Source organism: Dothidotthia symphoricarpi (assembly GCF_010015815.1).
Source record: "Dothidotthia symphoricarpi CBS 119687 unplaced genomic scaffold P153scaffold_10, whole genome shotgun sequence".
Taxonomy (NCBI): domain Eukaryota; kingdom Fungi; phylum Ascomycota; class Dothideomycetes; order Pleosporales; family Dothidotthiaceae; genus Dothidotthia; species Dothidotthia symphoricarpi.
In genome coordinates this window covers 485,757-500,196 of record NW_022985017.1, presented here as the reverse complement: position 1 = coordinate 500,196, position 14,440 = coordinate 485,757, and the positions used below count along the sequence as shown (strand labels likewise).

The following is a 14,440-nucleotide window of genomic DNA, read 5'->3' as shown; positions in this document are numbered from 1 at the left end:
ATGAGCGCAAGATACAATGAAGGGTGTATTTTGAGGGCAATTGCAGAACCAGAACAAGTTGATCAGTCTAGAAACCACTGTCTATTGCTTCAAGATCTGGCGGAACCCTTCGTATCCTTATACGTGACCCCAGAGCTAGGCATGCAGGGTCACAAGCTACACTTTTCCCCCATGCATTAGCGTGAGCATACCGTTCATACGGACATCGTCGGATGCTGACTGCGGCATGCCGCCAAGCGCTCTGATTTGCCGCTGTAACTTGGTGCTGACAGGTTGTGGTACCGGTAGAGTCCTGCGCATGGTGCGTGGATGGATGGATGTGTTAGCGACCGGATGGAAACAAGCTTATTGGCTAGAATGGAGTGAAAGACTAGGATTTGAGCGCTGCCTGTAATGAAACTTGTCTAGATGAAGGTCTTGGGAGTGACAATGACAGAAAGAGGAGAGCCTGAGTGGCACAACTTATTCTTTGATTGAATGTGTATATTGCTTAAGCCAACATCTGTTTGGACGCCTCGAGAGGGTTACGGTGAGGTATGCCTATGTTCATTCTGTACCTTGTTAAATTGATTGACGAGTTTGGTCCATCTTTTTAAGTTCGCCTTCACTCTGTCTCGCCTTCAATTTCCATGCTCTTCGCTAATCCTTTTCCTGTCGTATCAGGCCATACTTTGTGAATCCTTGCTGTCTTTTCTGCAGTCACCTTCCGTACTGAGCTACTCCTTGCTTCTCGCGCCATGTAAACGCCTTGCTGTGTGTGTGTGGATGCTTCCCATGTATGTGTGACTTGGCTTGCTGACGATTATGCATGCCCTGCTATCTGAGCACGAGCTTGTTATCTATAGTGAAAAGCAACTATGTCTCTCTCTTGCCTTAGTTAGACTTCCTCCGTCGATTGACGTTCAAGGCCGAATCGAGGCGACGATCATCTGCTGACATGCATATGGTAGCTGACTGTACCTTGATAGACAAATCGAGTTGCCGATGAAAGACAGAACGATATCGTAGTACTCGTATTCGCACGTGTCTACAATCTCTATGTCTATCAAGATCTTGCAGGAGTGAGTCTTTCCCGTGCAGAAATAGGAATCTTCTGTCCTGGCGATAGGCAACAAATCGCAGGTAGTTGATTGGATGTTGTTTTCACACGTCGAGCGTTGGGCAGTAACAACAAGACATGGCTGAGCAGATAGAATCTCGGAACGTTTGTAAAAAGAGAGAGAGCGTAAAGACGCAGTGGAAGAAAAACGAGGCTAGGAGGCAGACAGTATACGAGCTCACGACCCTTCGCGTAGGCTGGAAAAACAAGATTCAAAACCCCGATGCAAGTTTAGCACGGTCGCTAAATGGCTGCGTTGGACATTACGCTGGCGCGCTGGCGATGACGATGACGATGAGAGTGATGTGTCTAGGGTATCTGGCGATGCGGAATAGAAGGCAATCCTGGTCGGTGGTTGCTGGGTGACCATCACGGCGCTTACCCACCCGCCTGCTATTTGTATACAGACGGCTTCAAAGCATTGCCAGCACATCCACAAGATAAACACGCACTCTACAGTCAATTGCATCACTTGAAACAACTAGAATTCTCAACTGCGACAGAGATCAGGATCGAAATCGGAAAGCGCGTTCGGCAAAGTTCAAGTCCGTAAGGTGGTTGGTACCAGCCTCCTCTTCTCAGCTTCCCAGCCTCGAGCAAATCTAAGTTGACCTATTTCCTCGCACCACCTCACCCACGCTCTCCTGCATCTGCACACTCCTCCTCCTCCTCTCCTGCACATTTGAAACTGTACATTCGTTGCTGACCTTTGAGTTTCTTTTGCGACAACGCATTCCGTCCACCAACCTTGGACTGCTGCAGCTAAGCGAACCGCCGACGGCCCCGCATCATCATCGGCATCGCATCACCATTCCCCGCTCGCGCTCACCGCTATCGTCGACGACTACTTTCCGCGCGCTCGACAAACGACGATCCTACCATCGTCGGCCCTCCACAGCCATCATGTGGTTTTTCAGAGCTCCTGCGGCTGTCCTCGGCCTGGTCGCCATTGCTTACCTCCCCTCAGCATGTGCAAAGCCATATCCCATGCACATGGAAGAGCTGCGAGACCTGCACAACGCATCACAGATAGAGAAGCGCGACTGCCCCAGTAGCAGCACGCCCTGTGGGTATTATGGTCAGATCTGCTGCGCTTCCGGCGAATCATGCGTCACCGACGCGAACAACCAAGCACAGTGCTCTTCCGGGGGAGCAGCGACGACGGGCTGGTCCTACTACACGTCCACATGGGTCGAGACAGTCGGACTCGCCACCAAGACATCCGTGTACAGCTCCTACGTCGGCGCAACAGCGGCCACGTGCTCGAGCTCCCAGTCACCTTGCGGTTCAAAGTGTTGTGACAGCGGCTACTACTGCCTCACCTCCTCTGGATCGTGTGCGCTGATCGCCGGCGGTTCGTCGGGAGGCATTGTTCCTACTGTGAGTGCGGGCGCCCCAGTGCGTCCCACGAGCTTGTCTGTCGTTGTTGTCACATACACGGGCACCCCGACCGTGACCGTTCCTTTCCAGACCCCGATTTCCACCGGCGCAACTGGCGCGCTTGTTCCAGTGTCAGAGAGCAGCGGTGGTCTCAGCGGCGGTGCCATTGCCGGAATCGTCATCGGTACACTTCTTGGTCTGTTGCTTCTCTCGCTTCTCTGCCTATTCTGCTGCGCTAGGGCTCTATTTGATACCCTGCTCGGCATCCTCGGCATCGGCAAGAACAAGCGCAAGCACACTCACGAAGAGACTTACATCGAGGAGCACCACACCAGTGGCGGCGGCGCTGCTTCTTCAGGCGGTCGTTGGTATGGCCAGGGCCCTGCTCGTCCTGTGAGGGAGAAGCAGAGCGGTGGACTTGGAAAGGGCATGGGTATCGCTGCTGGCCTTGGTGCCTTGGCCCTCACACTGGGATTGAAGCGCAAGAACGACAGGAAGCACGACGACAAGAGCACAACGGTTTCCGGGTCGTCATACTACTACAGCGACTACACAAGTTCAAGTGAGTACCCTAACCACCATTTTCCACCTACAAATCGCTAACAAACAACCAGGCAGCGCAAGCTCTTCCGATCGACACACACGCCAGACTCGACAATCGTCAAGACGTTAAACTCCAATTCAACCTGTACATTTGTTTTATCTTATTTATTGTTTTTACGCATCGACTGTACGGCGTAGGTGGTTTGCTGCTTAGTATGGGATTGTGGACATGTCCACGGCGTTCTACACGGCGTTTGACATGCCTCAGACGAGGTCATGATAGCAACACGATGTTGCTGGTAGTAATGATTCATGGAGGATATGGACATGGGTACGAAACACGAGACATGGGATATGGACGCGTAGAGCAAAAGCGATCAGAGGCTCTGAATATGACGACTTTGCCCAGCTTGGGTTTCTCATGCATAGTTTTTTCCGATTCGCGTGATGACTTGGTGAATATACTTCGATAGCCCCATGACATAGGTTTTGGAGCCAGAGGTGTTTGCAGTATGTACTACGCCCCCCTGCAGCTTTCTGAGGTTGCTCAAACGTTGAGATTCCAGAATGGACATATGTAGAAGCGGCGGGTCCACCAGGGAAACTCTGAGTAAAGGCGGTTGCCAAGAAGGCGGGTTTCAATTTAGCGTGTTACGTTGGAGCTCCAGCATGTTCGTTCAGCAAGGCAGCGCTACTTAACATCTGCCTGCTCTGCTTCCACTCCCCCATTTCTCTCCCTACACATCCCACAGACTCAAAGAAGCAGAAGCCACATCTTGGTTGCATATCTCAACCACCCTACGTCTCCAGCAGTGTACAGTCCATCAGCGACCGCCACAGTTCACTGCTCACAAGCTTCCCACAGCCGGCAAACTGTCGAAGAGAAGACATACCGAAGAGGACCTGGGTCCTAAGAAGAAAGTTATGGCAGTAAGTGGTGCACGACTGATTCTGTTGCGTCGACGGGCGCGGTGGTCGGGGATAGCAAGGCTGTGCATTTGTAAACCATGGATTGCGCTCGATAGCTCCCGCGGCGAGCGCATTGCCCCCGCGATCCCCCACCACGCCACACCACCTCAACTCATCGTCCGAACATGACTGACTCACCCAAGGACAAGATGCAGGTCGACGACCCTCCTGCTGCCGTCGAGCAGCTCAAAGAGGCTTCTGGCAACAATGGCGAGATCGACGAGTCGCTCTATAGCCGACAGCTGTACGTGCTGGGCCACGAGGCCATGAAGCGCATGGGCTCGTCCAACGTCCTGGTCGCTGGTCTGCGAGGTCTTGGTGTCGAGATCGCAAAGAACATTGCCCTCGCCGGTGTCAAGTCGTTGACGCTGTACGACCCCAAGCCCGCCGCCCTCGCCGATCTGTCGTCGCAGTTCTTCCTCCACCCCGAAGACGTCGGGAAGCCGCGCGCCGCCGTCACCGTCCCGCGAGTCTCGGAGCTCAACCCATACACACCCGTCCAGCAGTTCGCCGGCAGCGATCTGACGTCAGACCTGTCTCAACTCAAGCAGTTCCAGGTCATCGTCCTGACAGATACCACACTGCAGGACCAGATCAAGATCGCAGACTACTGCCACGACAACGGCATCTACGTCGTTATCACGGACACATTTGGCTTGTTCGGTACCATCTTCACCGACTTTGGCAAGAACTTCACAATAGGCGACCCGACTGGCGAGAACGTCACAAACGGCATCGTGGCTGGGATCAACTCCGAGGGTCTGGTCTCTGCGCTGGACGAGACAAGACACGGTCTCGAGGACGGCGACTGGGTCACGTTCTCGGAAGTCAAGGGGATGGAGGATCTGAACGGCTGCGCACCCCGCAAGATCGAGGTCAAGGGGCCATACACCTTCTCGATTGGTGACGTTTCCGGGCTAGGCGAGTACCAGGGAGGTGGCCAGTACATTCAGGTCAAGATGCCCAAGATCGTCCATTTCGAGCCATTCAGCAAGCAGTTGAAGAAGCCCGAGCTCTTGATCTCCGACTTCGCCAAGTTCGACCGACCGCAACAGCTCCACGTCGGCGTTCAGGCTCTTCACCACTTCGCCGACAAGCACAACGGGGAGCTCCCACGTCCACACCACGAAGCTGATGCGGCAGAGGTTCTGCAGATTGCTCAAGAGCTGGCCGGCCAAGGAGAGGAGAAGGTTGAGCTGGATGACAAGCTTATCAAGGAGCTCAGTTACCAAGCACGCGGCGATCTTAGCCCGGTGGCTGCCTTCTTCGGTGGTATGGCCGCACAGGAGGTCCTCAAATCTGTGTCTGGAAAGTTCCACCCCATCCTCCAGTTCCTCTACTTCGATTCACTCGAGTCGTTACCAACATCGACAACTCGTTCAGAAGAGCAGTGCGCCCCGGTTGGCTCGCGTTACGATGGACAGATCGCCGTCCTGGGCCAGGAATACCAGAAGAAGCTTGGAAACATCAAGGAGTTCTTGGTCGGTGCTGGAGCCATTGGTTGCGAGATGTTGAAGAACTGGGCCATGATGGGCTTGGGTGTGGGTCCCGAGGGCAGGATTACAGTGACCGATAACGACCAAATCGAGAAGAGCAATCTGAACCGACAGTTTTTGTTCAGGCCCACAGACGTTGGCAAACTCAAGAGCGACGCTGCAGCGAAGGCTGTGGAAGCCATGAACCCTGATCTGAGCGGGAAGATTGTTACACTGCAGGACAAGGTTGGCCCTGAGACCGAGCACATCTTCAACGAGACGTTCTGGAATGAGCTTGATGCGGTCACCAACGCTCTGGATAACGTGGAGGCGCGTACATACGTTGACCGACGATGTGTGTTTTTCCGCAAATCCTTGCTCGACAGCGGTACTCTCGGCACCAAGGGCAACACCCAAGTTGTTCTGCCATTCATCACAGAATCCTACTCCTCTTCGCAAGACCCACCGGAGAAGTCATTCCCCATGTGCACACTGAGGAGTTTCCCCAACCGAATCGAGCACACTATTGCCTGGGCGCGAGAGTCGTTCGATTCGTTGTTCGTCAAGGGACCAGAAATCGTAAACCTGTACCTCACACAGCCGGACTACCTCGGTGCGTCGTTGAAGCAGTCCGGTAACGAGAAGCAAACCCTGGAAACCCTGCGAGACTTCTTGGTGACCGAAAAGCCACGAACCTTCGATGACTGCATCATCTGGGCACGACAGCAATTCGAGAAGAGTTACAACCATGCGATTGCGCAATTACTCTACAACTTCCCTAAAGATTCCACAACTGGCTCTGGCCAGAAGTTTTGGTCAGGGCCGAAGCGTGCGCCAGACCCGTTGAAGTTCGACCCCTCAAACCCCACCCACTACACCTTTGTTGAGGCCGCCGCGACTCTGCACGCGTTCAACTACGGTATCAACCCGAACGCCACCAGAGACCACTATGTCGAGGTGCTGAATGACATGATCGTTCCAGACTTCCAGCCTGACCCTACAGTGAAGATTCAGGCAAGCGATGCAGAGCCCGATCCGAACGCCAACCAAGCAGCCAACGACGAGAACGATTCTTTGGACAACATCATGAACCAGCTTCCAGCACCAAAGACGTTGGCTGGCGTCAGGCTCACACCTGTGGAGTTCGAGAAGGATGACGACACAAACCACCACATTGACTTCATCACAGCAGCCAGCAATCTGCGTGCCGAGAACTACAAGATCGAGCAGTCCGATCGACACAAGACCAAGTTCATTGCTGGCAAGATCATACCGGCCATTGCCACAACAACGGCGTTGGTTACCGGTTTGGTCAATCTTGAGCTATACAAGATCGTCGACGGCAAGACCGATATCGAGCAGTACAAGAACGGCTTCATCAACTTGGCGCTGCCCTTCTTCGGCTTTAGCGAGCCGATTGCCAGCCCCAAGGGCACGTACACGGGACACAACGACGAGGTTGTCACGATTGACAAGCTGTGGGATCGATTTGAGGTGGAGGACATTACACTGAAGGAGTTTGTCGACCACTTTGAGAAGAAGGGTCTCTCGATCCAGATGATCAGCTCTGGTGTCAGCCTGCTATACGCCTCCTTCTACCCTCCGGCCAAGCTGAGGGACAGGATGGGCCTCACGTAAGTTCTCAATTTCTTTTACGCAGGAACATATGCTAACAGGGTATAGGATGAGCAAACTCGTCGAGCATGTCAGCAAGAAGGCCGTTCCTGACCACCAGAAGAACGTCATCTTCGAGATCACGGCCGAGGACCAGAAGGAGGAGGATGTTGAAATTCCATACGTGATGGTGACGCTGAAGTAGACGGGTTGGATGATTGAATTACACAGCCAGCGGATTGGCGCAGGCGGACGATTATGATGGCTATCATGGTCCACGGATGAAATATGCCCTTACATGAATAGACGCTTCACTCTTGAAGATGTGATTCGCTGAAGTGTGATGAGCCTCGTTCCGACTTTCGGAATGGTGTGGGGCAAAAAGCCAAGCGACGTCAGGGCGATATCTGATTATCAAGCCGCCATTGCCTTTGCACAACACGCAACTATGTAGTCCTCCACTCCCACAACACCAAACAAACACACACCATGGCACCCTCACTAGAAGAGCCGGTACAGGTCGACCTCAACGCGCCTCTGAAGGTCGCGCCACAACTCGTTGCGCCCGAGCCTGGTACCATTTCACCCCGCCACCCCTCCATCCATGACAGTAACTAATCGCATTGCACAGAACACTGCCCAGGCCCCGAATCCCAACAAGCAGGCCTTGCAGACAACTGCGCCGGATGCCCCAACCAAGCCATATGCGCGTCCGCGCCCAAAGGCCCCGACCCCGACATCCCCATCATCACCGCACGCCTCTCCTCGGTGCGCCACAAGATCCTCGTCCTAAGCGGCAAAGGCGGCGTGGGGAAATCGACATTCAGCTCCATGCTCGCATACGGCTTCGCATCCAACCCACAGACAGTCGTCGGACTCATGGACACAGACATCTGCGGGCCGTCGATCCCCAAGATGATGGGCGTGGAAGACGAAACAATCCACGTGTCGGGCGAGGGCTGGGAGCCCGTATGGGTGCAGGAGAACCTCGGCGTGGTATCAGTAGGCTTCATGCTAGGCGACCGCGACGCAGCCGTCATCTGGCGCGGCGCGAAGAAAAACGGCCTCATCAAGCGCTTCCTAATGGACGTGCGGTGGGGCGGGGAATCCGACGAGGAAGTCGGCGTCCTGGTCGTCGACACCCCGCCCGGCACCAGCGACGAGCACCTCAGCGTCAACACGTACCTCAAGCAAGCGGGCGTCGATGGCGCCGTCCTCGTCACTACCCCCCAGGAAGTAGCCCTGCTGGATGTGCGCAAGGAAATCGACTTCTGCCGCAAAGCGGGCATTCGCATCCTCGGCATCGTGGAGAATATGAGCGGCTTCGTGTGTCCTGGGTGTAAGCACGAGAGCCAGATCTTCCGCGCGAGTACAGGCGGCGCGAAGAGATTGGCGGATGATGAGCGGATTCCGTATCTCGGTGCGGTGCCGCTCGATCCGCGGATTGGCATGGCGTGTGACTTTGGAGAGAGCTTTTTGACGGCGTATCCCGATAGTCCGGCGTGTAAGGCGATTCGCCAGGTGGTTAGACGGGTGGGGAGGGAGATGGGCATGCGTGAGGAGGATGTGCTGCCTGTGGATGGGGAGTATGGGGAGTGAGGTTGGGGTTTGGGGGTGCTTGGTTGAGGGGAGGGGTGGGGGTGTATGGAGTTTGGTTGTTGGGGTGGTGTGTTGCATTGCATTGTATCGCGTTGTATGGCATGGGGCGTTTTGGATTTCTTCCCATTACAAGTGAAATGAACTTTTATACAGAGATGAGTATGTTGAAAGATAATTTTAACGCTTTGTATATTCCGCAGACAATACATATTACTTCTGCCTAATATCTGAGAAAATACCTAATCCCGGGAGAAGATATATTTACTTCAAGGAGCTATGCTTGACTAATTAGTAGTCTTCGTCATCCCCCCTTATTCAAAGTAAAATGCCAGATGATGCGCGGTACAAAGAACCAGCCATTCGTTCCTTTTCCCCGCACGCTTTCTCGCAGCCGAGGCTCGCCTTTTCATTCTGCGGGCTTGGGGTGTCAGATGCTGGGCCCGTCTTCCCGAGTAGGTGGGGGGCTATATAACCCTTGGTAAATGAACTTTTTTTGAGAGGAGTTAGTGTTGGGAAGTAGCGTTGTTTCAACGACTTTTTCTAGTTGAGAATTTATTTGTTTTACGTTTTGACCGAGAAATAATAGCCTCGCGTATCCAAACTTCTCTCTATTACTATTCTACACAAACCGACTCGATGCCACAGCCAAACCCACCAACCGAACACGCCCTCTCCACCCTCCCAACCCAACAAACTGAGCCCATCTCCCTCGACCCCCTCCCCCCCGACCCCATCTCCGACGACCCCACATCACCCTCCCCACCCATCGACGGTGGCCCCTTAGCATGGCGCCTCCTCCTCGCCGCCTTCATCTTCGAAGCCCTCCTCTGGGGCTTCCCCCTCTCCTTCGGCGTCTTCCAAGCCCACTACACGCGCCTCCCGGCTTTCGCCTCAAACCCCTACCTCCCCCTAATCGGCACCAGCGCCTCGGGCATCTCGTACCTAGGCGCGCCCCTCGCCACACCTCTAATCCGGCGCTACTCGGCCTACCGCACGCACATGATCCTCGTGGGGTGGCCGCTGTGCATCGCGGGTCTGGTGGCGGGTAGCTTTGCCGACCGGCTTGGTACGCTGGTACTTACCCAGGGGGTTATGTATGGCGTGGGGTTTGTGGTGTTTTACTACCCTATTCTGTCGATGGTGGATGAGTTCTGGGTGCAGCGGCGGGGGATGGCGTACGGGGTGTTGTGCGGTGCGAGTGGGGTTTCGGGAGCGGTGACGCCGTTCGTGCTACAAGTCCTGCTTGGGCGGTTTGGATACAAGGGCACGTTGCGGGGTGTTGCAGGCGCGCTTGTTGTGTTAACAGGCCCGTTGATACCGCTGCTGCGGGGACGCAAGGGGCATATAGAACAAAGCCAGGGGACAGATTGGGCGTTTCTATCCAGCCGCCTGTTCTGGACGTATAGTGTGAGTAACGTGTTAATGGGGATAGGGTTTTTCTTCCCATCGCTGTATCTACCATCATATGCGGCGGCGCTTGGACTGAGCGGGACTAAAGGCGCGCTGCTACTTGCGCTGATGAGCGTTGCGCAGGTTGCGGGGCAGTTCACGTTTGGGTATTTGTCGGATGGGACGAGGGTGTCACTCAATGCGCTGATTGCCGTGTCGTTGGTTGTTGCGGGTACGGCGACGTTGAGTACGTGGGGGCTTGCGCAGTCGTTGGCGCCGCTTGTGTTTTTTGTGCTGCTTTATGGGTTTTTTGGCGCGGGGTATACGGCGATGTGGGCGAGGATGGTGAGTGCGGTTAGTGGGGAGGCGGCGGCGGCGCAGGCGATGTTTGGGCTGTTTTGCTTTGGGAAGGGGGTGGGGAATGTTTTGGCGGGGCCGATTGGGGCGGGGTTGTTGGCTAGGTCGGGTGGTGCTGGTGCTGGTGGTGGTGAGTATGGGCATGGGATGTATATGCCTGTTGTGGTTTTTACGGGGGTTTGTCTGCTTGCTAGTGCTGGGAGTTTGGGTACGGTGTATCTGAGGCCGAAGAGTTAGAAGTTAGTGTGGAAGAGTGAAATGTAGGGTTCTTGATCCGTATTGTTGGACAGACTTGAAATGATCCATCAGTGTCTTCTCGTATGGGTTCGTACACCCTACATATCTGAAAGGATTGATTAGCTAGGGTGGAGAGTATGGGTAGCAGAGATACTGATGAATTGGAATGAAGATATTCCAGAAGTTGTATACTCGTGTACTTGAGTATCACATCAATGGGAAACAGGAAATACTACTCGAGCATTTCATATCCTAAAGTCGGGTCGTGTCAAGTACAGAAGTCGTCACGAGAAACGTCTTCAAGCATCATGTCTCTCGGCCAATCGAAATACCAGGAACCAGGGTGCAGCGAAATCATGCAACAGCTTAACAACTATAACCAAGTTTAGTATAGCAATGTTGTGCCTGAATCTTAAGCAGTATACGCCTTGCGTGCACTTCAAAATATTTTAATTGTGTAGTTTTGCAGTTTGTAGGAGTCGCAAATGTAGCTTACTCCCTGCTTTTACATCGGTACATGGGCTGATGATCGCGTGTTGGCCGGGAGGGAGGGACGATCTCGCTTGATAATCCTGGTTTTCCCTGCTTTTGTTGCTCGATGCAGGCGACGGAATTAAGATTGTCGTAGCGTCATTACGAGCGGCAACTTGAAATTTGGCGCCTTGGCTCTGCTTGGCTTTACTTGGCGCGAAGCTTGGTACCGTTCTCGCGTTGTGGCTGGATATTGCTTTTGCAGATGAGCGTCGGAGGTGATGGGCGTTTTGGCTGTCAAAGGAGGAGACGGATCGTGTAGTGGAGGGTAGTGCAACATGGGGAGCATGAATTGCTCACCCATGATCTACATCGCACGAGTCAGGATTCCGCGCGGATCTATGTCAGGGCGTCGGGAGTAGCGGCATCGTGAACATGTAACACAACAATCCTGCGCGCGACTGGCACATGCTGGGAGGCGCGTAGCGTGGCGTCGGGCCTGCTCTGGGACCACGCGTCCTTGATTTTTGCACAATCTCTGCGGCTTGACGTCCATCACGCTCTCTTCTACAGTACCTATCTCTCGCCGTCGTTGTCGTGTTGTTGTGCATTGAAGCGCGTCTTGCACAGCCCGAGCGCATTCGACTTGGTCAGTGTTCCCAACGTTTAGATACTGGATGCTTGGCTGACTGGAGTTTGACAGACCACTCGCCTTCGCCCTCGCCCTCGTCACCTCCCTCGACACCATGGCTGCAGCAATCCGCCCGTACGAAGACGACAGCGGGACCGTCGGTGTCGGCCAGGGCCCGCAGGTCATCAGTACGTCCGAGGGCGTCGATGTCATCTGCGGCCCGCTGCTCAACTACCGGCGTACCAGCAACCAGCAGACCGGCCAGCCCATCTGGCACGGCAGCGTCCTCATCGTCACCACGCCCGGCCAGCAGGACCCGCAGCTCGTCCTGTCGCCCGCCGGCGCCATCGACCCCAATGTTGGCCACGCCGCCTACAATGCCCCCAGCGAGCGCGCCTTCCGCGCCGAGAAGCTGTACGAGGACCCGCACAGGGCCTTCTGGCGCTTCATCCTCGACGTGCCCTTCCAGCAGTTCGAGGCGCGCTGGCAGTACGACATCCGCGGCCTCACCTACGTCGACCCCGAGAGCGCCGCCAAGCCGCAGACGTTCGTCGTGCCCTCGACGTCGCAGTCGATGCGCATCATGTTCCACTCGTGCAACGGCTTCTCGGTTGGCACTGATGTCGACGCCTGGTCGGGCCCCGCCCTGTGGAACGACGTCCTGCGCATGCACGGCCAGAAGCCCTTCCACGTCATGATCGGGGGTGGTGACCAGATCTACAACGACGGCGTGCGCGTCGACGGGCCCCTCAAGCCATGGACCGCCATCCACAACCCGCACAAGCGCCGCGAGTTTCTCTTTGGCGAGAAGATGCGCGCCGACTGCGACGAGTACTACTTCAACAACTACGTGCGCTGGTACAGCCACAAGCCCTTCAGCACCGCCAATGGCCAGATCCCCCAGGTCAACATCTGGGACGACCACGACATCATCGACGGCTTCGGCTCCTACACGGACAACTTCATGAAGTGCCCCGTCTTCCGCGGCATTGGCGGCGTCGCCCACAAGTACTACCTGCTCTTCCAGCACCACCTCGCCCCGCCCAAGAGCACCTACACCACCGACGCCCCCGACACCATGACCGTGGGCCCAGACGGCACAACCCCCGCCGACCCCGTCCAGCTCAAGGACACGTTCGTCATGACCGACGACGTGGGCGACCCTTCGTACCTGATCGGGCACAAGCCAGGGCCCTACGTCGAGGAGCGTAGTCGTAGTATCTACTGTCAGCTGGGCGCGCGCATTGCCTTTGCGGGCATCGACGCGCGCACAGAGCGCACCCGCCATGTCATCAACTACCCCGAGACGTACAAGATGCTCTTCGACCGTCTGGACAAGGAGTTCACCGCCAACAAGGACCTCAAGCATCTCATTCTCCTCCTTGGCGTGCCCATCGCCTACCCGCGTCTGATCTGGCTGGAGAACATCCTGGCGTCGCCCATCATTGCCCCCATCAAGTTCCTGAACAAGCGCTTCGGCTTTGCAGGCGCCCTGTTCAACCAGTTCGACGGCAAGGTCGACTTGCTCGACGATCTCGACGACCACTACACGTCCCGCCAGCACAAGCACGAGCGCCGCGAACTGGTCCAGATGCTGCAGTCCTTCTCCAAGAAGTACTCGGCCCGCGTCACCATCCTCGGCGGCGACGTGCATCTCGCAGCTATTGGTCGCTTCTACTCGAACCCCAAGCTGCAGATCCCCGCTGAGCAGGACTGGCGCTACATCCCCAACATCATCAGCTCCGCCATCACCAACAAGCCGCCCCCACCCGCTGTTGCCAACCTGCTCGCCAAGCGCAACAAGATCCACCACCTCGACCACGACACCGACGAGACACTACTGGAGATCTTCGACCGCGACCCAGGCCTCGCAGGCCCCACGCGCGTCGTGACCGGCGGCCTCGACGACCACGTAAACGGCACCAGCAAAGAAGAAGGCAAAGGCCACGCGGAAATCAACGGCAACATCGTCAACAAAAAAACCATCGAATCCAACCACGCCACCATGCCCTCGCGCAACTACGCCATCATCTGCGAGTCCACAGCCCCGACTACCTCCACGCTGTCCGCCCCGGCCCCCGCTCCCGGCCAGACCCCCTCCCTCAACGGCTCACACCTCTCCGCACCCATCGCGAAGAAAGCAAATCCCCGACACGCTATTCATGACGGCGAGCAGAACGCGGGGACTGCGCATCCGGCGGCTGGGGGGCTGCTGCCTACGGGCTTGTGTGGCCCGTTTGGGCTGGATGTTACCCTGCGAGTGGAGATTAGCAATCAGGATCCTGAGGGCAGGACGGATGGGTATGGGTTTAGTGTGCCGGCGTTGGCGGTTAGTGAGGCGTTGAGGGATTTGGGGGAGAGGTGGTAGGAGGAGGGAGAGGGAGGAAGATGTAATGGGTGGTGGTGGATGGATGGTGTGGTGGTGGTAGTCTTTTTTCGCTGCGTTGCGTTGCGTTGCGTTGCGCTGTGCTGTGCTGTGCTTCGGCTTATACCCTTTGAATTCTGTGTTTCTCATTCCCACCCCCTAGCTTGTTTTTGCGCTGTGAGCTTGTATGTATGTAGCTCGCGTACTGATGGTCGAAATACTACCATTCTGATCCCACACTGTCTTGGATGTCGTGTCTTTGTGCACGGAATGGAAAGCATGTACGTGTGAATATTCCCCGAGTAGGGCGC

At 55.6% G+C, this 14,440-nt stretch overlaps 4 protein-coding genes across 4 annotated transcripts; all 4 read left to right on the top strand.

Moving 5' to 3' along the window:
• Positions 1-2,002: 2,002 nt before the first annotated feature.
• On the top strand, positions 2,003-7,285 carry P153DRAFT_385590 (ubiquitin-activating enzyme E1; the record flags this gene model as incomplete). The annotated part of the gene is made up of 5 exons (XM_033670445.1): positions 2,003-3,041; positions 3,098-3,167; positions 3,775-3,952; positions 4,135-7,100; positions 7,150-7,285. 5 exons carry the CDS (start codon positions 2,003-2,005, stop codon positions 7,283-7,285), a joined length of 4,389 nt encoding a protein of 1,462 aa, XP_033523769.1.
• A 284-nt stretch (positions 7,286-7,569) lies between these two features.
• Positions 7,570-8,679, top strand: P153DRAFT_290831 (P-loop containing nucleoside triphosphate hydrolase protein; the record flags this gene model as incomplete). Its single annotated transcript, XM_033663735.1, has 2 exons — positions 7,570-7,654; positions 7,712-8,679. 2 exons carry the CDS (start codon positions 7,570-7,572, stop codon positions 8,677-8,679), a joined length of 1,053 nt encoding a protein of 350 aa, XP_033523768.1.
• A 759-nt stretch (positions 8,680-9,438) lies between these two features.
• Positions 9,439-10,662, top strand: P153DRAFT_266182 (MFS general substrate transporter; the record flags this gene model as incomplete). Its single annotated transcript, XM_033662871.1, has 1 exon — positions 9,439-10,662. A coding segment is annotated over one exon (1,224 nt), but the record flags the coding sequence as incomplete, so codon positions are not given.
• Positions 10,663-11,588: 926 nt separating this feature from the next.
• On the top strand, positions 11,589-14,365 carry P153DRAFT_316272 (uncharacterized protein). Its single transcript, XM_033664985.1, has 2 exons — positions 11,589-11,782; positions 11,837-14,365. The coding sequence occupies exon 2, from the start codon at positions 11,880-11,882 to the stop codon at positions 14,130-14,132; it is 2,253 nt and encodes a 750-aa protein (XP_033523766.1). The 5' UTR covers positions 11,589-11,782; positions 11,837-11,879; the 3' UTR covers positions 14,133-14,365.
• Positions 14,366-14,440: the final 75 nt, after the last annotated feature.